This window comes from Oryzias melastigma, linkage group LG13 (assembly GCF_002922805.2).
Source record: "Oryzias melastigma strain HK-1 linkage group LG13, ASM292280v2, whole genome shotgun sequence".
Classification (NCBI taxonomy): Eukaryota; Metazoa; Chordata; class Actinopteri; order Beloniformes; family Adrianichthyidae; genus Oryzias; species Oryzias melastigma.
Genome location: NC_050524.1, coordinates 9,575,297 through 9,599,025, shown reverse-complemented (window position 1 = coordinate 9,599,025; position 23,729 = coordinate 9,575,297). Strand labels below are relative to the sequence as shown.

At 37.2% G+C, this 23,729-nt stretch overlaps 1 protein-coding gene across 3 annotated transcripts in view; it reads left to right on the top strand.

Moving 5' to 3' along the window:
* b3glcta (beta 3-glucosyltransferase a) overlaps positions 1–23,729 on the top strand; it is an 87,309-nt gene that overhangs the window by 19,277 nt on the left and 44,303 nt on the right. For all 3 annotated transcript variants that reach the window (XR_004948900.1, XR_004948901.1, XM_024277791.2), the window contains exon 3: positions 11,226–11,265. Coding sequence is in view for 1 of the 3 variants with exons in the window: in XM_024277791.2 (XP_024133559.1) it covers positions 11,226–11,265 (40 nt within the window). In the remaining 2 variants the exon portion in view is untranslated. The remainder of the gene's footprint in view (positions 1–11,225; positions 11,266–23,729) is intronic.

Here is a 23,729-nt window from a genome sequence, read left to right as displayed (position 1 = left end):
GGCCACATCTTAAAGGGAGCACAGGTGTGTCTTACATTTGCCTTGATGGTCATGTGGCCACCACAAGGGACGTAATGAAAATAGAATGTACCATTCATTGCGTATGGGGTGCGTATCGTAAATTGTTCATAAAGCTAATGTAAATGCGCGCTCTTAATCACGTATGGGCGATACTGTTGTCCAGTTCCTTATGCCATACACTAAAGCCTCGTTTCCACTGAGCGGTCCGGTATAGTCCGGTCTGGTATTTTGATTTTCCACTGTAAAATGGACCTATTAAACAGTACCAAACCGTACTTCTTGGAGGTCCCCATTGGTTGTAGGTCCATTAAAAAATGGAATAGCGATAAAAAGACAAGCTGCTGGATGACCTCCATTGTTGTTGCTTTTTTAGTTGTCGCACTACAATGACACGGTAGCGGTCTACACTATGCATGGCTACTTGCACAGTCCAGAGGATTTTGCCTGCATCTCATCTACATTTACTTCCCCTTATATGTTGTTCAAGTGTTTGTGATGACCCACAGTGCAATGGGTAGTCTACTATCTTGCTATTTTGTGCGGTCCCCATAAAGTTTGCTGAATTCCCACTTCACAGATGGCCTGTATCCACCTGCAAGGGTAGATGTAACTAAGGCTTAAGACCCACTCCAATGAATATGGAATTTTCTCATGATGGAGGAGATATATATAGGAAAATTGATCTTAAAATTGTCTGAGTATTTATTGATTCAAGTTATTGTATATCAGGACAAGACAAAACATGCTGTTAGAAAAAGCCTGCAGTCGTGATGTAGGTGCTACAGTTGGCGGGCCACAAGCTTCCTGCTCCGCTCCATTCTGATGCATCCACTTGAAGACGGCAAGATCCATGAACGTCTTTGTTTTCCTTGTCCGAGCTGGCATTTGGCCCAAAACTGTATTCCAACATTGCTCGCCATTTCTGTTGTAGCAATAATGTTTGGTTGGGGTTTTTAAGAGTCTGTAAGCTAGATAGGATGATGTGAAGTGGGGGCAGGCTTACTTAGCATCAACAATCCTGCCCACAACTCAGAAACAAATTTCTATCAAACTGTGTCCTAGAAAAAAAACCGACACAGATCTTTTGATTTTTGCGAACGAAAAAAGAAAAGCATAATCACGATTAAAAGACCACAGGGAAAGTCATCAAAAGAGGACTAGAGTGGTATTATTACCATGCACAAGAAAAAATCATTTTAGTGGGTTTGGTTTTTAATTATCTTGTTTTGAATCTCTAATAAAGCTGAGATTGTTTTTCTTAATCACATCCTTGGGGCTATTTGCTGCTCAAAGTTTCTGCCTGGGCTTTCCATTGGCTGAGTATAAACTTAACCCTCATGCTCTCTTATGGGGTCCAGATGACCCCACCCTTATACTGATGAGTGACCCCTTCCATGACAAAGGTGGACTGGATTTGATGTCAACCACAGACATCAGTGAAGATAGAAAATCCTTGGAAAAAAAAAAAAAAGTTCACCGCACTGTCTTGTGGGGTCCAGATGACCCCACTTTTAATGTAAAGATGCCCAGAATGGCACAAGGGTTAATGGTTGCAGATGCTTAGTTTCAATGTAAAAACAAAAATAGCAGTTGTATTCAACATCAGTGTTCACTTGTGTGTCATTAGTGAGAAAAAGGTTTCTGATAATATCTCTCAATTTTCCCTTTGTGATTTATTGGTATTTGATGGCACTTTATTGTATTGTGTTGAGTATCTGTGGTGCAGTGGTAATTTCCTCCCTCTCCTTGAACTGACGGACAATTCGTCAGTTGCTCCTGGTGACTCCTCACTGTGGCTCCGCTCCAAAGTTCATTAATGCGATGCAGGACTGGGGTAAAATGTGTCACAGATATTTATAGTTGATTTGTAATCACTGTTGGACATAGGATGCTGCAAGTGAAGCGACATTATTTCTAAGTTTAGAATGTCCCTGTGTTCCACAGTGCACTTTCTGTCATGCCTTCTAATGTCTCACTCTTTAAATGGATGTAGAGACAAGGTTATGACATAAAAATGAAGCATATGATTCATGCATTTCACTTTGAAAGAGCAGAGGCATTTTTTGTCTCTTGACAACAAACAATTTAGACAAAAGGAATTGATCTCCTGAGTGTGGTCTCCATGACCCTTCCCTAAAGTCAATATTTCAGAGTCGCATTTCACTGTAATTACTGCTCCCCGTCTTTCTTCTCCACACAGCTATTAACACATCTGACCCGTGGGATATTTGCTCATACCTTGGGGTAAAACTGCTTCCTCACTTCCCAACAGACTCTAGCTGATTTGATTATTAACTTAAAGAAGGTCAGCTCAGGCGTGTCAGATTTGTCCTTTTAACATGCTCCAGCACAGCTCCGGCAACTTCTATTTATATTAATAAATCCTATATTTTTTTAACAGGCTCGCATGTCGAGATGTTTGTCCACTGATTGCTATTTAATGCATTCTTGTACAATTACAGTACGTTGCTATGCCTCCTCTTTTTGCTCCTGGAAGTCTAAAATTAGAAAGCCCCAGGTTATTGTTGTGATGCATTTCTGACACTTTAAAGAAATCTTTTTTTCAACAGTTCAAATTATTTTCTTTATACCTTCAGGTAAAAAAACTTTTTCTTAAGTGCTGATCTAGGGCTATCAAAAAAAAATCTGCAACGCTAATTTGGTATTGTCGACGCATCGTTTAGTTTTTTATTGGTCATTTTATAATGACCTTCAGCCACAGAGTTGTTGGGATCGCAAACTACAGGAACTTCTGGAGGTGGTATAGCCTTTCCTCAACCATGAAAGAAGAGAGACACAAACTTGCTACATTCACACCGGTCATGTGTGGTGGATTTAAGAACGTGCTCTATGTTCTTATACCCTGTGCAAATCTTGCTGCAAACCTTGAGTTTTCACAGCTTGTTACTCTGAATGTCTGTCTCTGAGTCATAATAATCCGACCTGAGACAAACTGCAATTATCAGAATCAGAATACCTTATTTATCCCAGGGGGAATTGCATTTACACCAGATCTCCTATCACCAAGTTTTCAATACAGTCAAATTAAGAATAGAGCAAGAAACCTGTTTACAATACAATCAAGTGCTAATTTTCCGTATTTTCAATGTTTTCTTTGTGATCATGTTTACAACACCCATACGTCACAATCAAATCCAAGTCTCTGATTGGTCATAGTACTGGGTTGCGCGATTCAGCTTATGACGTTCAACCGGTTGAACTTTTCGTCAGTACGCTATCAATTTGAACTTGGAGCTCGTTACTGGCCTTAAAAACGTGCATAACGACACACAATCACAGGCGTTCCGGACATGGGAGCCTGAAATTCTGGTCTTCAGCATTGACTGTAGTCTGGGAAGGAGCCAGTGCACACCAGAGATGGCTGTAGCACTTGCACAGAGCATCCTTAACGTGTTTTTAAAAAGGAATGAAATCTCTGTCAATGGTTAAAGAGGCTAGATTTAAAGACAGGATTGGGGTGCTGCACCCTAGCCACCACATAAGTCACTTTTGCAAGCTAATGGAGGACAAATTATTGTAGAATAGTTTAGTTAGCTAATTGCAATAAAGTACAACTCATGTTCATGAAAATATTTTTTGCTTGCTATTTCTATAGGAAGTTAGACAATGACAGTGTAGGGATCAGGAATCCTATGACTTACGAGCCAATTATAGCTTTTTTTATGCTAGCATATAGCTTACCTGGGACCGTGAGCTTTTAATATTTTTAATTTAACATTGAAATTCATGCACTATACATATAAAATTTCAATTTCTATGAACGCACCATACGCCAAGCATTAGTAGTACCATATATGATGCAAACCTCCACAGACTGAGTACCGGCACTACCACCTTTTATAAAAACAATTCCACACCAGCTTACACAAACAAAAAATGTTGACTAATCAACTAATCAAAAAAAAATTGCTGACTAATCGACTTCTTAAATAATCGTTAGTGATAGCCCTATGCTGATCATAACCAAAGTATTATTTCCAAAAAGTTTTATTCAATCAAACCCTTTCAGTTTTGATTTTTAAAACAATTTAAAGACCTACTCCGATGAAAATCATGTTTTTGGCGTTTTTTACATGCTCTTGTCGCATTTTTCTCATAATGGAGGACATGTATGATGAAAATTGGGTTGTTGTTGTTACGCACAAACTAAAATTGTTAAGTCATAAGCTCCCAGCTTTGGTCCTCTCCGATACATTGACTTTTAGACAAATAGATCTGTGAATGTCTTCATTTCGTTCATCAGCTGATATCTGACTCCAATATTTCTCGTCATTTTTGTTGCACCGCTAACATGAGAGTGTAAACAAAGGGATGATGGGAAATGAGGGAAAGCTTACAGTCAACTGTCCCGATTTTTTTCACCTCAGAGGCAAATTTCTAATGAACTCCTGCTGCTCTGAAGAAACTGCCCTAGAAAATGACAAAGGTTTTTTTTTTAATTTTGCCTTAAAAACAGCAAAATCATGATTAAAGACTACACGGAACGCTTTTCCAATAGATCAAAAAATGATTGGAGTGAGACCAAAACTTGCAATATTCAGTTAAATGGGCAACCTTTTTGTTCTCAGTGTAAGCAAATGAACTGATGGCTAAGAATTAGCCCAGAAGTCTATTAAATAAATTTAAATCTACAGTTCTTTGGTCAAACTCCCACAAAGGAAGAAAGCATAAAACAGAGCTGACCTTTCAGGTGGAGGAGATGCTCAGAAGTGCTTTATCCTGTAAAAATTCAAAAACTCCTGCAACCTTCAATCATTCTTGCCATCAGGGAGTGTAAAAGCTAACAAAACCTGACGGGTTTTGGCACCCTTGGGGACATTGAGTTCGAGCAGAGTATGTGAAGAGGTTCCAAATCAAAAGCAGGGATCAAGAGCTCGTCATTGCTGGTGTCCTTGATTACATCGCAATCATTATAAGTAGGCTCTAGGAGTTAAAACATGTTCTGTCGACTGCTTCCTCTCAGCTTTAACTACTTTTCTTACTACAACAGAGATATAGTACTTCACATGAAAAGCGCCCATTGGTAAGAAAAGGTCCTTGGCAGATGGACTTGTTGACACTGAACAGTTTTTTTTTTCTTTTAGTAGATGTGTGTGTTGGATTTCTCCCACACCCTGATCTCAGAGGCTTCCAAGGAGTTACCTGAGTTAGCTTAGAAAGCCAGAAAGTTTAATACTCAGACATTAATCTTTAAATTATAGTGAAAGTCCTGATCTGAGTTGACTCTGCTGCCCATTATTAGATCATTCATCAGAGAAGGATTTGTAACCTCTGCGTTCCCCAGAGCGCAGCCATTTTTATGAAGGAAGTGAGCATGAAGGGTATTTTAGGAAAGAGCTAAAGAGTAGTTTCTTAATCATCTCACATTCGTTATTTCTAGGAATGAAATCTTGTGTCAGAAGTCGAATAATAATAAAAATGCTTGGCCGAGTACCCAATAGTTACCAAATAGTATCAAATATGGATGTCGGCTTTTTTTAAAGTGTCTTAAATATAGTATAAATAGCTAAGGATACATTTTCAACGTGTTATTTAAATACAGTGAATGTTTATATCATATCTAAACATCAATTTGAACTGTAGATGGGCTAATAAGGAACCAGCTCAGTGGCCTTGTGGTAGAGTGTCCGTACTGAGGCTGAAAGGTCGTGAGTTCAAATCCAATACCAAAGACTCTAAATATGGCACCCAGTGCCTCCCTGCTTGGGACTCAGCATTAAGGGGTTGGATTGGGGGGTTAAACCACCAAATGGTTCCTGAGTGCGGCTGTGTCTGCAGCTTACCACTCCCCCACAGGTCAAATGCAGGGAACACATTTCACTCAACTTTTGGGACTTTATAAACAAACAGAAAACGTTTATCCAGGTACACAACATAACCAAATTAGTCAATATCCGCACTTTAGCTTCAAAATGAAAGGAAGAAAACCATGACAGCTGAAAAGTCTTATAATTGTGGGACACTGACAAAACATATCCACTATAAATAAGTCAAGCTGTAAATAAATAAGAACTCTGAACATATGCTGACCTCTGCTGTAGGCATTCCAACATAAAGATGCTCGAGTTGGCCATGGACCAAACATGCATCGCAGTGTTATCACATCACGTCACTATTCGACCTATCTTAAACACGCTCCCACTGAAGGGCAAATGTGTCTTTTTTGCAATATTCGGACTAATATATTTGGTGCATACTTAGTTATTTCTGTTGACACAAGAATTATAGTATTTTCTTTAAAAAAAAACAATTACATTTCAACATCATTAGCATTTGTAAAAAATTCTCAAAAAAAAACCATAAAAATACACATGATTTAATCTTTTTAGAAGCAGTAAATTATTGAAAGGTCATTAAATACGATTCTGGCTTGTATTCATCCCAGCTTTCTCCTTGCCTCACTTTTTTTGTCTCAGCTGAAACCATGCTGCTGAAGAATCTGTGTGGTGCCAGTGTTTGATGATAATGATATAATGATGCTCAATTATTTCTGTGATTTTTAATTCAAAGGATGTTGTTTATTGGGTTATTTTTAAAACCTAATTAATAAAGCATAAAGCGCATGTTCTGTGTAAAGATGTTATGTTGGCCTAATGATATTAATGATATGCTTTTTTTAAGTGAGCCCAGTTTTTTTTTTTAATCCTGTTTTCATTGTTGATGTTTTCCTCATTAAGGCCCATTACTGGGATAAAATTAAATACAAAATACATACATGTATCCAGTTACTATGCCCTTTTCATTTTGGTTATGGGTAGGGGGAGACAAGTATAAGTTAAGACATTAGATTATAGATTTAACAGACTCTAAATAGATTTGTGGTGAGACAAAGAGTCTTCTTTCTTCAACGTGTGGAGTCTCACAGTTAGGACGCTACATCTCAAATCTATTCACAAAAGGAATTATGTTCATTCGTGCAAACTACAATTATTTATGTATGTATTTTGGTGTTGCTGATTTTGCTTTATGCAACTTATGTTGAATGAAATGCTTAGTCATATTGCATGGTGTCATAAACTATAACAAACCAGCTCGGCCCAGTTAATGTCGAAACTCCCCTGTAAGCACATAAATCTGTGTTGTAAATAATCAATTTTAATATGCATGATTTGTGATCAGAGAAACACTGGTGTTATTTCATGCAGTGTGCAGCAAAAAGATCAGAAGCTGTCTGTATTCACAGTCATTCAAAGAACAACGCTGAAGAAAGTAAGGTTTTTGGTGTTTTTAAAAGACCTGAAAGTTGGTCATCTGTATTAATGTACAGGATTTATGTGACTCCCACGGACACAGGAACAAGTCTTTTTCTATAGCAAGCAGTCTGCATTGTATAAAACAAACAAAACAAAAAAATAATCCCCCAAAATATGACTAGATATTCATGAGGTTTTCAGTTAAGATTTTTAGTTAAGCCAGATTCTTTTGAAAAACAGGCAGGACTGCTCTATTTAAGTGATCTCCTCCCCTATTCTCATGCTCCTCTCTGCTGAAAGTCAAGAGTTGAGTGTTTGTAGCCTTTATCATACAGGGACTCTTCAGATAAAAGCCTATTGCAAGACAGGCTTTTGTATGCATGTTAAAAAAAATAATCTATGCTCTCTGAAAAATTGTGATTTTTCTCCCTATCCTGATCACAGAAGCAAGGTTTTCTGTTAATAGGTTTACCTGCAGCAGAATGCACCGCAGAGTATTGGACTTTTGCACTTCTCGGTCTGGCTAAAGCGTATTCAACACAGGTCTCACAGCATGCATCAGAGAACATTATCAGGAAACCACAAAGAAGGGCTGAAGTGTTGCCATCATTGATGAAACAAAAATCTATTATTCTGTTTTTAGCTCTTGAATTGTGTGAGTACTGGTGGAAGAAATTAAATAAAAAAAACGACTGATGCCGACATTCTGAGCGAATAACCTGTTAGAGATGAAGCAGTTGAGGAGATTCATGAAGAGGTCAAGCGGGCATCAGAGTTCACAGCTGCCTGCTTCTCCATTACTCTGTATACTTAGTCTAAAAACTGAGATTGTCAAGGGCGCATAAACATGCTTCATAGTTTGCATGCATTTTTTTTTTTTTAGATGGTTCTAGGAAACCTAAAGTGGTACACTTATCAGCTATTATCCCAGAAAATCAGAACAACCTCTAAATTTGAAAGCAAATACAATTTAGTGTTTTTCTAACAAGGTCACAAATACTGTCTTGGAGAAAATTATCTATAAATGCCTGATAAGTAAAACATGAAATGCAAAATAGCCATATTTTGTTGCTATTTCAGTGAGTCTTAGTGTTTCTCAGAGCATCTCATACCAGATGTATGCTCAATTTATGTTAATAGAAGAATAACAACTATGTGCATCATAAGATGGGAATATTTTTGTGCTCTCACAGCATTTTTTTGACATGGTGCAAAATGTCGTTGATGGTGACATAAAATCATGTGGGAGACATTTTATGCTCACCACGAAAACACAAATGGTTATTTTTCTCACCGTGGAGCCAATTGAATTTGCGAAGGCTGACATGGGAGTTAATTGCCTTTTTCCTTACAGTCACAACACTGTTTCACTCTTTCCTCATTGCCAGATAATTGACTCATGCTCTGCTGCCATTATTACATACAAAGCAGAACTCTAGAACAAACCTTCTTTGTCTTCTCTCAGCCCATCCACCTGCCTTTATTCAGATCTTGTAGTGTCTGTAGTTGTCTTTGTTAAGGGATGGGTTTCCTGGTTTATTTATTGTTTGTTCTATGCTTTTTGTGCCATGAATTTAATTAAGGCTTTTAACAAGACATAGTTTGACTTTCTGCTCATTTAGATTTATTTAAAAAAGTTTCTTTCACAAATGTCCCTAATGCTACGTTTACACCAGGCATGTGAACCGCATATACTTGAACGCCAGTTTAGCCCATGGTGTTCACACTGGACTGTCGCTAACCAATGCTAGCAATTGTTCACCACCTAAACTTGTAAGAGGCTTAGTGCGAAATGTCAAAGCGGTGCAAACCTCGCAAATCTTGCTCCAGGCTTTTACATCTGTACAGCTCTGCTGGTATCACATAATTCCATCTTTCCACATAGATCTATAATTGATTATCCTCCATGATCAGTTTTCAAACAGTTGGCACTTCCATGAACTAAAAAGAACGCCACCAAAGTGTCTACCATTTCCAAGTGTGTGATTGGTCAGAATTCAACCTAGTTTAACTTTCAGTGCGCATTCAATGGCTATAGATTTTGTACATAGTGCCTAGTAACGGTCTTTAAAATGTGCGTTGCTAAGTGTAAATGCGAGAGTTTTAAACGCAGAAGCTCAAAACAAACATTTAGGTGCATCTACATGTACTTTTTATTAAAAGTGGTCACTTGAACTCGTGTCCAGAGCGGCGTAAACATAGCTTAAGGGTGTATTCAGACTGGACACATTTTGTTTGCTTGAAGTAAACCAGAAGTTGTTTCCCCCGATAATCTGGAACACATTTTCACTTTGAATTTACCCAAGCACACCCTTGTCCAAGACCAGGAACCACAATCTGACCCATCTTTCGAGGTAGAATCTGGCTCATTCTGAGTTTCTTCTGTCTGAATAGACTCCGTAGTCGGAGCGAAACAACTGTGCCAAAGTGGCCACCGTAACCACAGAGCGCCACGGACATACTTGGAGCAGGGATGCAACAGCAATTCATTGCAATGTAATCAGATAAATGAAAAATCAAAACTTTTAACTTGGACTGGGTTGATAAAATCGATGCATCGATTTGAATCGATTTAAGCTATAAGCCTAACAGATCAAGAATCGATTCATAAAAGTGTATATAAAAATTTAACACATTTAGCTCGTAGTTTTCTTTTTTTCTAATAAGAAAAAACTGTTGTTTTACAGTATTTACTCATCTTGTTTGGACCTTTTTGGTAACACCCATTACTTTTCCAGCCTTCTTGCCCACGATCTAACCTTTAGAAACATCTGTGCGATTGTGGTGGTATGATTTGAAATTGGTGTCATCATTTACGTCAGGCTTTTGAAATGCTCTTTACAGAATGCGTTTTTAACTTAAAGAGATGTTTTCAGAGCAATTCCTCCATAACGGGTCATATTCTTGCCTTGCGAGTTGGAGAAGACACCTTTTCAGAGATGTGTTTTCTTTCATCAGCTGGAATGATTTCAAACGAGGGGAGTCTGATTGAATGAGACAGAAAGCTTGCGGGCAACACCGAAGCCACTGAAACCAATTAAGCCAATCAAGCCTAGAAATCAAATCGCACTGTTATGATCTCGTCTGACTGCATATATACGTATCTGATCACCTGAAAGCTGTGAAGATGGAAGCAGTCTCTAACTCATACAGACAAAGTGTATATATGTTTATAGCTGCAGAACACATCTTCTCACTCTGTTAGGAAAATAAGGAAATGGCATTATAAATCTCATGTGTTCTTGACAGTTTTATAGAGCTGTTTATGCAAAGATAATTAGCTAAAACAAGATGTTTTAAATTTATAACAATTGCTTTTCATCTTAATTAGCTGAGTTCTGCCTATGCAGACTGGTTGACACAACTGGTTTGACACCACTGTAGTTCCCTGTAACCACTACGCCACAGTGAAGGGTTAATAAATGATTTAGCTCTCTGGAGCCTCCGAGAACTCACCAGTGAAATGATTGTTAGTCCATGGGAAGTCATAAATCAAACTCTTTGTCACCTATTAAGGTTTTGCCGGTCTCACTCTGGAGCTCTGAAAACACCCAACAATCGCATGCTTTTTTCATCTCATACTTTTTTTTTTCCCCTTAAGATGGCAGTAAAAAGACCAAATTGTGATTGATTTACTTAGCCGTCTGTGGTTTTGCTGCAAGTACTGGCAAATCCAGAGGTGGAACAGTGCCTTAATTGAGCTGCGTGCTTGGAGCTTAAACGCTACAGGCGCAACATTCGCACAATTAAGAAGAACTAATGACATGGAGGATAGCCAATTATTTTACCAAATAAGCCATAGGGGATTCTATACTTAGTATCATTAATTCTTCATCAGTGATTAGGAAGAAGAAATGGGAGTATTTAGTAGAAAATTACCAATTTCATGCAAACATTTTTTTCTGTCACTAAAGGAAAAATGGTTATACATTTTTTATTAATATTAATAATATGTCTGTTTGATTAAAATATCTGTTTTTCTTTTTTTAGAGTCAAGATGAGATGCATGCCATCCACAGCAACCAACTTGGTAAGTTTTGTTTTTTGTTTTGCTTTGCTTTGAATAATTTGTTAAAATGAGGCATAAGGGGGAAAACAAAAAAGACAATAATAAATGTGGGGCACCAAAGCTTACTGAAGCACAGCTCATACGCATTTTTCAGGAGGGATTTTTTTAATTCGCAGGTGTGAAATGTAATGCAAAACGATTGCTCAGAGGAGACTCGAGCACTTGTGGCAGATTTTTTATGTCAAGGGCTTTGAAAAAAGTGATAACTGGCTTCAGATCTCAAAAATACTTTTATTGAAGAAAGAATCTTTTTTTAAATTGTCATTGTCAGTGTAAGAATTTCAGTTGTTCCGTCACTGTAGCAGTCTTTCGGGGGATCATTTATTTATTTCATTTTTTTTGCTCCTTTCACTCTTAGATTCAGATGGTTCAGATCATAGTTTGTTAGTTATAAAAATAAAAGATCAATAAACTCTCACTGATCCAAGCAAAGTGGATTATCTGAGGAAACATTTCACTGACTCAATCCTTGGTGGCATCGATTCAACAAGGTACTGGAAACATTCCCAGAGAGTTTGGTCCATATTGACATAATAGCATCACACCACCACATCCCAAAGGTGTTCTGTTGGGTTAAGATCTGGTGACTGTGGAGGCCATTTGAGTCCAGTGAACTCATTGTCATGTTCAACAAACCAGTCTGAGTTGACATTATGTGGTATTCTGATGGAAGCAGCTCTCAGAAGATGGGTATGGTAATAAAGCTCTGGAGGCCGTGGTGTTGTAACCGTGCTCAACTGGTACTAAGGGGCCCAAAGTGTGCCAAAAAAAAATATCCTCCACACTATTACACCACCACAACTGTTGATACAAGGCAGGATGGATCCATACGTTCATGTTGTTGATGCCAAATTCTGACCCCACCATCCAAATATTACAGCAGAAATGGAGACTCGTCAAACCAGGCAACGTTTTTCCAATCTTCTATTGTCCAGTTTTTATGAGCCTGTGTGATTTGTAGCTTCAGTTTCCTGTTCTTAGCTGACAGGAGCAGCACCCGGTGTGGTCCTCTGCTGCTGTAGTCCATCTGCCTCAAGGCTGGACGTGTTGTGCATTCAGAGATGCTCTTCCGCAGATCTCTGTAGTAAACATTAGTTATCTGAGTTCCTGTTGTCTTTCTATCAGCTGGAAGCAGTCTGGCCATTCCCCTCTGACCTCTGGTACCAACAAGACATTTCTTATTGTTTCTCTTTCTATTCTATTCTATTTAAAGTTTTAACGTCATTTATTGCCATCTGTAAACATTTTTAAGTAGCACTGACATCATCTAAATGCTAATGGTAGCATTTCTTTAAACATGGTTACTAATAACATCAGTCTGTAAAATTATGCACCCCCTGAGTAAAAGAACTGAGCAGACCTTATTAATATTAAATCTCGAGTGTGAATCTCTTTCACCACTAAACCGGATTATTATTATTATGGGGGTGGTTCCGTCCCATTTTTGTCCTCAAATGTTGACTTCATCAATTTAACTTCATCAATTTCTAGGAATACTTTTGCCTAAAGAAACTTCAAACCTTCAAACCTTTGTTTGCTTCAGCAGTCACACAAATATTTTTTGACAGGAAATACTCTTTGCCTAGTTAAAAATACATACATCTTATCTCAATGAACCAAGTTTGTCCAAAATCAACAGACTTTCACCACATTTTTAACTAAGATTAGGTAATCCTTAAATGTCAACTACTGGGAACTTTAAAAAAAATGTATTTTTCTTTCATCTCCACTTTAAAAGGTTTAACACTTAATCTTTACACTATACATAGTTCCATCTCTTCATTTGACAGGAAATCGTTTTTCTCAAAGGTCCAATAAAAAAGTCGTATGCGCCTCATTCAAAATTCAAGTATTAAATGAATTCATAACCTGAAAGTGGTTATCAGCGGGCTCTAATGGAGTCTGGACACTTTTCATCGTACTTTTGCCTGTTCATTCAAGTAGGTCACCACAACCCAAGCAACTTTATAATGCCCACATTTGGCACCTTAGCCCATAGAGGAAACTCAAACGGGGAGCTATCTGAAAAATGAGCTGCAGTGGCTGCCACTGCCACAGTAATTCCTTTTGTTACAGCTGCGAGGCAAATCCTGCCTGCAGAGAACGCTGTCTGTGGGCAGGAATTTAAAAAAGATAAATGAAATTGACTTAACGGAGCAGGGGAACATCAAAAGGTGCGCCAGGCTTGTTTGTTTTACATGAGATTGTGACTCTTTATTCAATTTGTCTGCAGAGAAAGGGCAGTGCTCCAGTTCAGATGTAATGGTAAAACTGCATTCTCAAGACACACTTTGTTTGTCAAACTTTGGAGACCAGGAGTCTGTCTTTTTTCTTAACCATCAAAACGATGCAGTAGTATTTTCTAAAATTAACAGTTTTGGTTATGAAAGACTCTTTATTATTAGCTAGTATCTTAGAATTCATCTGTGTTTACAAATGCTACATTCAACTCATTATCTGATTTTCAAATAAATTATATGTATAATAGTTCAGGAAATAGGTAGCTCTTCTATCCCTCACTCGTTGCTTGTAATAATGACACCTGTTTGAATTGGTTTTCTTCGCCTGTCCACATCCTTATACAGTTAGACTGTATCCTATCTGCCAAGACCAAAGAGCTTTCGAAGGACACCAGGGACAAAATTGTTCACCTGAACAAGACAGGGATAAATCAATCCATAATAAGCAAGCAGCTTACTGTGTCGAGATCAACTTTTGGAAAAATTCGTATAAAATGGAACACAAACACAATCATTGACAATCTCTCTCCACCTGAAACTCAATGTAGACTCTCACTTGGTAAGATGGTGGAAAAATAAAAGGATTCCTCATTCTTAAATTATTTTAGGAATGTGAATGAAACATCCCAGAACTACATGGGGAAACTAATCAATGACCTTAAGAGAGCCGGGACCACAATAACAAATGTTACTCTTAGTAACACACCATGCCGTGGTGGATTCAAATTCTGCAGAGCTCCAAAGGTCCCTCTGCTTAAACCAGCACATCTCCAGGCCCATTTAAAGTTCTCTAGAGACCATCTGAATGATCCAGAGGAGGATCGGTAAATGTCATTTGGTCAGATGAGACCAAAATGGAACTCTTTTGTATCTACAGTATGCCACTCTCCCGTCGTGCATAAGGGGTGTTAATGCTGAGCTACATCCCAAGAACGCCATACCCACTGAGAACCACGAGAGTGAAAACATCATGTTTTGGGGCTGCTTATCTGAAAAGGGACAGGGTGATTGATCCAGGTGAGGAGAGGAAGGAATGAATCCATGCAAGGTGAGATTTTGGACAGAAACTTCCTTCTATAAATAAGAATATTGAGGAGGAAATGTGGCTGAATCTTCCAGTGTGCCGATCCCAAACACATCGCCCGGACAACAAAGGAGAGGCTTCGTAAAAAGTACTCCATGGTTCTGGAGTGTCCTATCTTATCTCTGGCCCTCAATCCAAAAATGTATCTGTGAAGAGAGTTGAAAGTCTGTGTTGCCCTGCAACAGCCCCCAAACACCACAGCTCTTGAGAAGATCTGTATGGAAAAATGGACCAAAATAGTAGTTACAGTGTAAGCAACTTGGTGGAAACGTTGGACCTCTATCTATCCCAACCAGGGTTACATTACAAAGTATTGAGGTGAACTTTTGTTATAGTTTAGATACTTATTCTCTGCACCATTATGCAAATACATTCTTTATAAAAATCATACTCATAATCATTCTTAGTTTTACATTTTGTCTCTCACAGTTAAAGCGCATCTTCGATGAACAATGAAGACCTCTCAGCTTAATGAGGACAACTTTGACTGCCAAAATATTTTTTTGCCTCCCAGTCCATGAAATGTATTCCTAAAATGAGTAAGAAATTCTATTTTCTATAATGGTTCTTATTTTCTATTTCAAAAACATATTGGTTTGATTATGATTTTTTTATTATGATTTTATGACATATTACTCAAATATTTTAGCTTGTAAAAATCATTTTCAGTCAGAAAACATACAAATGTAGCAATAATATCACAAAGTCTTTCAGTTGTAGATATTTCTTCTTCACCAAGCTAGTTACTTGAGTAAGAAATAATAAAAAAAGGGAAATTCTACGTATTTATTGAAGCAACAAGTGGCAATAAATATCATTATTCATTTCTTTTTATCTGGTTTAAGAGATCATTTAAGGGTTTATTCAGACTGGGAATGTTCTTTTAGTTCTTTTTAGTTCTTTTTGAGCCAAATCAAACTATTCTTAATGTTTGGTTAACTTGCAAATGTCTCTGTTCCCACATTAAAAAATGAGAAAATTAGGAGAAAAAAAAAACTTTGGTAACCAACGTATTCCAGAAAATTCAGTTTCACTTTTTTCCTCCTTTTTTATATTAATATTTTAGCAGCACAGCAAATATGTGGAATTTGTTTTGTTTCTATGTTCCTGCGTATTTTATGAAGATAATTCTTCTGAGAATTACTTGCTAAACTTACTGTTAGTGGATGTTTAAAGGTGAAACTCACTCTTTTTGTACGTAGCAGATTTTCCTTTAAGCAATGAAACATAATAACAGTTATTTCCACCGAATTAATCTTGTCTTTACTTTTTATAATGTCACTTCTCCCTTGAATACCTGACTGTGTCTCTTTATCGTGGTGTTTTATATTTTTTCTTTTCTTTTTTTTCCCAAGGATAAGGCTTCTCCATGTCCCTCTGCTTTTTTCTTTACTTCATTTTTTCTGAGTCCTCCCTGCTATTTTCCTGTGTGCATTTATGTGCAGATATTTGTGGCATTGACCTTTTGTTAGAAAGTGAGTCGTGCAAATCTTGTGCAGGACAATAAATGCATGTATTGACAGGAGGATGTTTATATGTATCCTTTCCTGGATGATCCATAGGCATGAGCAGGAGTAAATTTAAAAATATATGTTTTTTAATTAAATCTACCCTCAACAGTATAATAAGTTGGCTGTATTGATTCTGGGTTTGAAGATGGAATATGTAGGTTTGTGGTAATGGAAACGTTTCTTGAAAAATCTGTAGAGATCCCTGCCCTTGGATAATTTTTGGGCACGAAGGAGGAAGAAATGGGGATTTTTGGGGGGCTGGAAAAAAGGTAATTCTGGGCCATCTTGTCTCTGGCAGTCCAATCATGTGAATCACTGGAGTGAAGAAGGTTTTAGAGCAGCACAATCAGCAGCTGGATGGGTAATAGGGCTGCTGACTATGGAAAAGAGCTATTGACATCCTCTGTCATCTCTGCTTACTTGCTTGCAGTGAGGAGCTCTGGTTTTGTCAGGAGTTTTATTGTTCCCACAACAGCCTAATGGGCGCTTCCACTCAATCTCATCCCTTTACCTTCCCGCAGACATTTGTAATGGAAATTGCTCCTCTGATCTGCTTTTGTCTTCAGACTTCTCATTTTTCTTTCAGAATCTTTTGCCTTTCAAAGCGTTTGCTCACCGTTTTCTTTCCTTGTTGTGACATGTGCTTTTTTGGAAAGTTGTAATATGCACTCTCTGAGCTGAGACAAAGTCTCTTTTGACAGAAAAAAAAATGACTCCAGCTAATTTGTGGCACCCAGGAATGTGGCAGAGCTGCAGGACTGACTTTGAGGCAGGGGCTATATTGGTCCAAGGCTATAGAGATTTTTTGCTTTGTCGCATCAGAGCCATTTGCATGAAAATTGTAATCGGTTTTTAGATTTTGAGACTTTTCCAACATTGAAGAGTTTAAGGGAGACATGACTGCTTGTAAACACTATTGAGAACTACAACAGTTACATATTAGATGAACAAATCCTAAATATCCTAATGCGATTGTCATGAATACACAGTACAGCCTCAAGAGTGTCAAGCTAAAAATGTAAATTTCATTTTTAAGGTTTTTACCTGATTTTTCCAGTTACTTCTTTTAAAGGTTTAAGTTGCTCTCTACTCCTGGTTTAAGCCATTCACTGTCTATGAGAATTGGACGGAGTGACCCTTTACCCCTCACGTTCCAAATACCCCCTAGTTCCAAGAAGTAAAAAAATCCAAATGACACCTAAACAATTATTACTCAGTCAATATATTTGTCATTCTTGCTCTGATACCTCTTTTCAACATGGGTTTTGCCGATCCTAATTTCCTTTTTCTTATTTTTTATGATGTAAACCGACCAATCAGATGCCTCAAAAGTTTGTGGTCTCACGGCGAAGATTCAAAACTCTTGACAGATTTCTTGTAGTCTATTATCAAGTGGCAGGGATGTAGACTTTTGATGCATTCACGTCAAATTTACTGCTTGATGCCGTGGAACAACCGCAGACAAACTTCATTCGTTGCCACATCATGGAAAACATGGATGATGTTGAGCGAGTGGCTTGAGTTTATATATTTTGAGGCGCTGGCAAGCTCTTCGCCATGTCTGGGTTCACCAGAGCATTGAGAGACGCTTGCAGTGAATTTATCCATCGCATCAACTCCATGGGCTCTGTGAGAGACTGGCGACCTATCGAGAGTGTATCCCGCTTTACCCCAACAGTAACCGGGACAGACTCTGGCAACCCTGCTGGCCCAACGGAATACAAAAGTGGATGAAAGTTTAGGTCGAATTCCTTGCATCAAGCTGCCATATTGGATCTTTTTTTCTACTGATCGAGTCATTGAAAATATCACGTGCCCAAAGCTCAATCCATGATTGGTTGAAGTGCATGTCAACCACGTGCTTGCCACCAAAATCTCGCCACAGGACCTCAGATTGCATCTAACCTAACACTGAAACTCGACGCCTCTGCCACACAAATTTCATATGTTGTGAATGCAAGAGTGGTTGATGTCACAAAAAAATTGCAGATTAATTCATTTAATTTTGTTGTATTCAAAAGTAAATAATTTTCTATCTGTGACGTCACATTGACTCTGTTGAGTCAATGCTCCTCCCACAGCCAGCCACATTCAGAACATAAATGGTTGGGGCAAAAAGCTTGGAATGTTTTTCTTTATTATTTCCGTCTCGTTTATCTTCCAAATTGGAGTTGGATCTGTTTTTAGACCTGAATTCCCCCAAAGCCAAAGAAATCCCAATTTAACTTGTGCCCGTTAGTCAGTGTGTTCTTAGCTTCCCCACCATTTGGCAACAATTGTCAGCAAGTGCAACCTGCTCCAAGGAAGTGTCACAATTGATTTGAGTTAGAGAAGTGACAATACAACAGGGCCAGTGGCCAGGTCATTACTGAATTCTTCTGTGCATATCCTTAATAAAAACACAGACATTTTAGTTCAGGAACTTGTTTTTGTTAATCAAACTGATGCTTTTATCCAGACACTCCAGAAGTCATGTGGTTTCCAGAGACTTCACATACTTTTTCTTTATCCGCTAAAATATTTCCACACACACGTGGTCATTTATCACACCCTGAATGAGAAAGAAGAGAAAAAAACAAAATGATTTTTTTGTATTTTAGGCAGGCAAAATCAAATTAAATGCACCAATGGGAGTGAGGTTTTAACTGAACATCCACAGGAACCTTTAATCTCTTTCATTCCAGACACTTTTTCTTTTCCCTGAGATAAGTGTCCTAGGATAAACCACTACGTTGTCTGAAGGAGTGCTTTGTTCTGCTTCACTTATTTCCTTTTAATAAAAAAGTGAGTTAAAAAGGCTGAAGTAAAGGAAAAATAAAACTAAAGCAAAATTGATGTTTTTTGCATTTGACCTTTTTTGTTTCTGCTCAATGTCTCTTTGAGGTTAATAACCACAAATCTACAATCACTAACATTCAAAGTCTTTATTAATGTCTTTATTAAGATAAGTCGTGTGGGGAATATTTTTTTTTCTGCCATTTTTGTTTCTTTTTTTTCAGTAAATGTTTCTGACCCAGACACTGCTTTTACTAGTATTTATCTTTAGATCCCATATTAATTTCAGCTCCTTGTTGAACATGGTCTAAAAAAAATGACTTTTTATGTTGTAAAGTTATAGCTGTTGGGAACACTTTTACAGAGGAGATTATTTTATTTAAAGAAATGTAAGAGAAAAACAATATTCCATCTGCTTATTTAAAACCTTCAGTGTTAGTCCTTCTGGGAAATACAAAAGGTGAATTGAAAAGGGCAAAAGTCCCATTCTCACTTTAACAGATGTGAGGATTGCCTTTTTTTTCTTTGAATGATTTAACAAACTCTGTGATAGATGAAAATAGGGTATTTGCCTCCTGGTTATAAATATACATCTAAAAACTAAATAACCATCTCAGTTCTTACCAAAAAATGTTTTAAAAACTCAAATATGTCTGAAATGTTCTATAGATTTTTTCTAAATAGAAATTTGATTAAAAAAAATACACATTTTTTAATGTAAGTTGTAAATGCTATAAATGTTTGGATTTATAGTACAATGGATCCAAGGGATTTTATACTTAGATTTATATATATATATAATCTAAACTTTTTTAGTGTTAAAGTCAAAGTCCCATTAGTTGTCACACACCTTGGCATGTGAAATTTGTTCTCTCCATTTGATGCATCCCCTGGGGGAGCAGTGAGCTACAGACACAGCCGCGCTCGGGAACCATTTGGTGGTTTGACCCCCTAATCCAACCTCTTAATGCTGAGTGTCAAGCAGGGAAGCACTGGGTTCCATTTCTAGAACCTTTGGTATGACTCAGCCGGGATTTGAACTCACAACCTTCCAGTCTCAGTGCAGACACTCTACTACAAGGCCACTGAGCTGGTGCATATAGAAGAATTGCGCCCTCAGGGTTTTCAAAGATACACTGTTTTAATTAAAAGGAATGCATTTATTAAACTCAAAGGTCTGTGCTTTGCAGCTTATGGCCTGGCAGCTTCTTTCTGCCACATCCTCAGCAGCTGTCATAAGAGCCTCAGGCTTCTACAGACCTGTATGTCTTTACATGCCTCACTTTGAAAATATCCAACATGCAATCCCAGCATCCAAAGACTTAACTTTAATCAAATGCATTTCTGAAGTACAGGTATTTTACCCTATTTTTGAGATTATAACTTGCTTTTTTTTGCATAGTTTGGCTGGGGGTGGAAGTAATATGCAATTTTTATTTTTATTTTTATTATTTTTTTTTTAATAAATAGCAACAGCTGCTAGAGGGTGGTGTATTGCATTTGCTACTGTCATCAAAAGAGAAAATGCCACTCAATCTTACACTGGCCTTAGTGGAATTGTTCCAAACCGACAAAGAGGTTAAAGAATTAAACAGATTTAGTGATTTGAAGTGATATAAAGACTTTAGTTGACTCGTTGGCATGTTTTTATACTATAGTTATCTAAATAACTGCTTATATGTTGCATTAGTAATAGGCATCAATGTGTTACAGTAGTGAACCCCACACATATTATACAATTGTTGTCTGTTTTGTTAATATGAAGATGAATATGAAGATTATTTCCATATTTTGATAAATACATTTCTCCCAAAAGTGCGACTTATACTCCAGTATGACTATTATATGATTTGTTTTGTCTTAATTTTTTAGCTGCTCCGACTAATACTCCAACGCAATTTATAATTCTAAAACTACGGTAGCAACAATTACGTCTAAATTACGAGATGTTTTCATTTGAAAATAACATGTGCATGAAAAGTTTAAATAATAGCATCGATTCATTAGTTCACTAAAAGAAAACTGCAGAAATTTGAAATCTGTGTTATAGAAATACTTGTGTCTTTTTGTTTTTTTCCCGGATATCCCTTAAAACTTTGGGTCTATCCAAGTTCTGATTCATATTCAGACTGAATCTGCTTTCAGAGTCCAGCTTACTGCATGAGCATTTAAACAGAAGCGTTCTGCAGAGAGTGCCAACATTTATCGTGCATTAAGTTCATATTGTGATTTATTGATAAAGAAACTACCAAAAGAGGTGGAATCTATGGTGGCTTCATTTAAGGTTTAGGAAATTGGGAGAATAGTAGTGGTGTTGCCATTAAAACAGCTCAGAGGATGCTGCATTATCTTCCATTTGTCAGACACCACGGCTCTGATTTAAGAATCACATATGGGGACCGTGGTCATAACAACACAAATGACATTTATAAACGCCTTTGCAATCCATGTTTTTCTTTACCAGAAAAAGGTAGCTTTCCCTTTTTAAATCCATATTTTTCTTAGCCGGGGGCATTGCTCTGCTCTCTCAACTAATCACTAAAAACAACTTTCTGGCCTTTTTGACTTTTTTTAATTCATTTTCTCAGATGGATGTATCGATTGCATGGCTGCACCTCTGTATGTCTCTCTATACTGCACATGACGAATTTGGTCAATCGAGGGATATGAAAGTGATAAATGTGCAAAAGGAGGTTGTTACAGGACTTTCTTGTTTGAGGTCTTTATTTGATAACTTGGCGAAAGACATTCATGAAGTCCAGTCTCATGAATTCGGTTTTAATTAGTTTTTTTTCTTCTCATTCTCCTTTGACATGGGTATGTGTGATCTACACAATGAGAAATGGACAAACAGCTTATCTGATTCTGCCTTGATTGTTCTGCCGCTGTATTGCTGTAAAGGCACTATCATGAGAGGGGCGGCCCATCTGGGACCATGAGATGAGCTCCTTTATGTGAGACTAAATGCACACACACGGTCAGTCATTTAGCAAACTCAGCAGAAGGACATTTCGAGGTGATGTGCTGGAATCAGTACCAGTTAGATCTGTACAGAGATTAGTGCGAATTCCACAGCTAAAAGATGAATTAGATCTTTGCTATGAGCCTGGCACCAGAAATACACACCCAGCAAAGTTTGATTAGAAAGATGTGACAAAGATAGAGTATTTATGACACTGCTAGCCTCTGACCTGACATTAGTATCTGGAGAGTGAGATTAAATCCAAATTATCTTCAAAAACAATCTTGTAACCGCATATTGCCTTTCCTCGTTTCTTTCCAGTATAAGATTGGCTAAATTCAAAGAGGAGACACAGCAACTCTTTCGTACTCTGTTAACTAATTTGGCAAAGTACTGTTAACCCTCTTAACATCGTAGATGTCCCCGGTGACACCTAAATAACACACTCTCATTGATCTACTGGACCTTTTTGACTGTCTACGTGATAAACGTCATTCAGCTGATTTAGACGTAGAGAAAAGCGGATCTTGATAACAGCATAAAGTGGCTTTTCTCTATGACAAAATCAGCTTCGTAATCTTCATAAATGGTTGAAGACTTAAACTTTTTGAAAGAATGTAAACTCTAAAGCTCTCGCATTAATGTTTTAAACAAGTTGGTCAATGTTTTCATTTTTAACGTCTTCTTTCACTGAATGGGAAAACTTAAGCTCTTAGATTAGCGTTTCTTTTTTTGTTTGTTTGTGTCAAGAGGCTTTTTTCTGGAAGCGGACTGTAAAAGAAACGCTGTTATTTTACCAGATTCAAAAAGACTCATGAGTCAGAAACTTATCTTTTAAGGTTTTACTTGCAAACAAGGAGACGCCAGACAATGATTGCATTGACTCTGGACACACTGAAGGTACATTCGAAAATCACAGTCAGTTATACTGTTTTGGACACACACACAATGCATATAATAGTTTCTTTTTTTTGTTTTGTTTTGTTTTTTTTACAAAATAAAGCCAAGTGCAATTCAAAATTAACCACTGTGGGCTGGTTGTTAAAAAATGTTTATTCAAAAATCAGACACATTTAATAAAAAATACAACAGAACATTTTCAAAAGTGAGCCTGAAATCAAGGACGACTTTTGAGTTTTAGATGACATTACAAGTATTACATTAAAAGAAAATCAGACTAAATTAATTAAGTAAGGAAACATTAGACTACTTTCCTGTTTACTGATAACTTATGACTCTTTATTTTATGAATACATCAGAATTAAAAGCTTATTTTGCAACTGCACTATATACTTAATAGTTCGGCAGTAAAAGACTGTCAGTCATTCTTCTGATTTGTTGTCTAAAATTACTCATTATTTTCATGTTAACTTGATTCAAGGCAATAATGTGATGTGGTAAATGTAATATGTCAAAGTTAAAATGCTTTAATGGCGAAAATGGATGAAAAACTTTATCTTTATTATTTTTTGCAACAATGACTGTATTGGTAAATAATATACTGCCCTAAGTGAAAATATTAGAAATAGATTTGAAATCTACTTAAACCTCTACTTAATCTATTGGTACATATGACCACAGTTTTGGGTTTTTTTAATCTTTTTTTTTTATCTTTGGGTTTCCTCTTTGGATTTTTTTTTAAAACAAAACCAAACATGGCACTTTCAGACATCAGCATTTCAATAACAGAATCATTCTTTACAAATAGTACTAATACTATTCCTAAAATCATAAATAGTTTTATTTACATCCGATAATCGACATTTAGTGGCTAGAGTGTTCTCTTGCTATATTGCCGTTCACCTTTCGCAAGCTTCGTTTGCAGATTTTTTCAGTGGTTTTTTTTTTTTTTT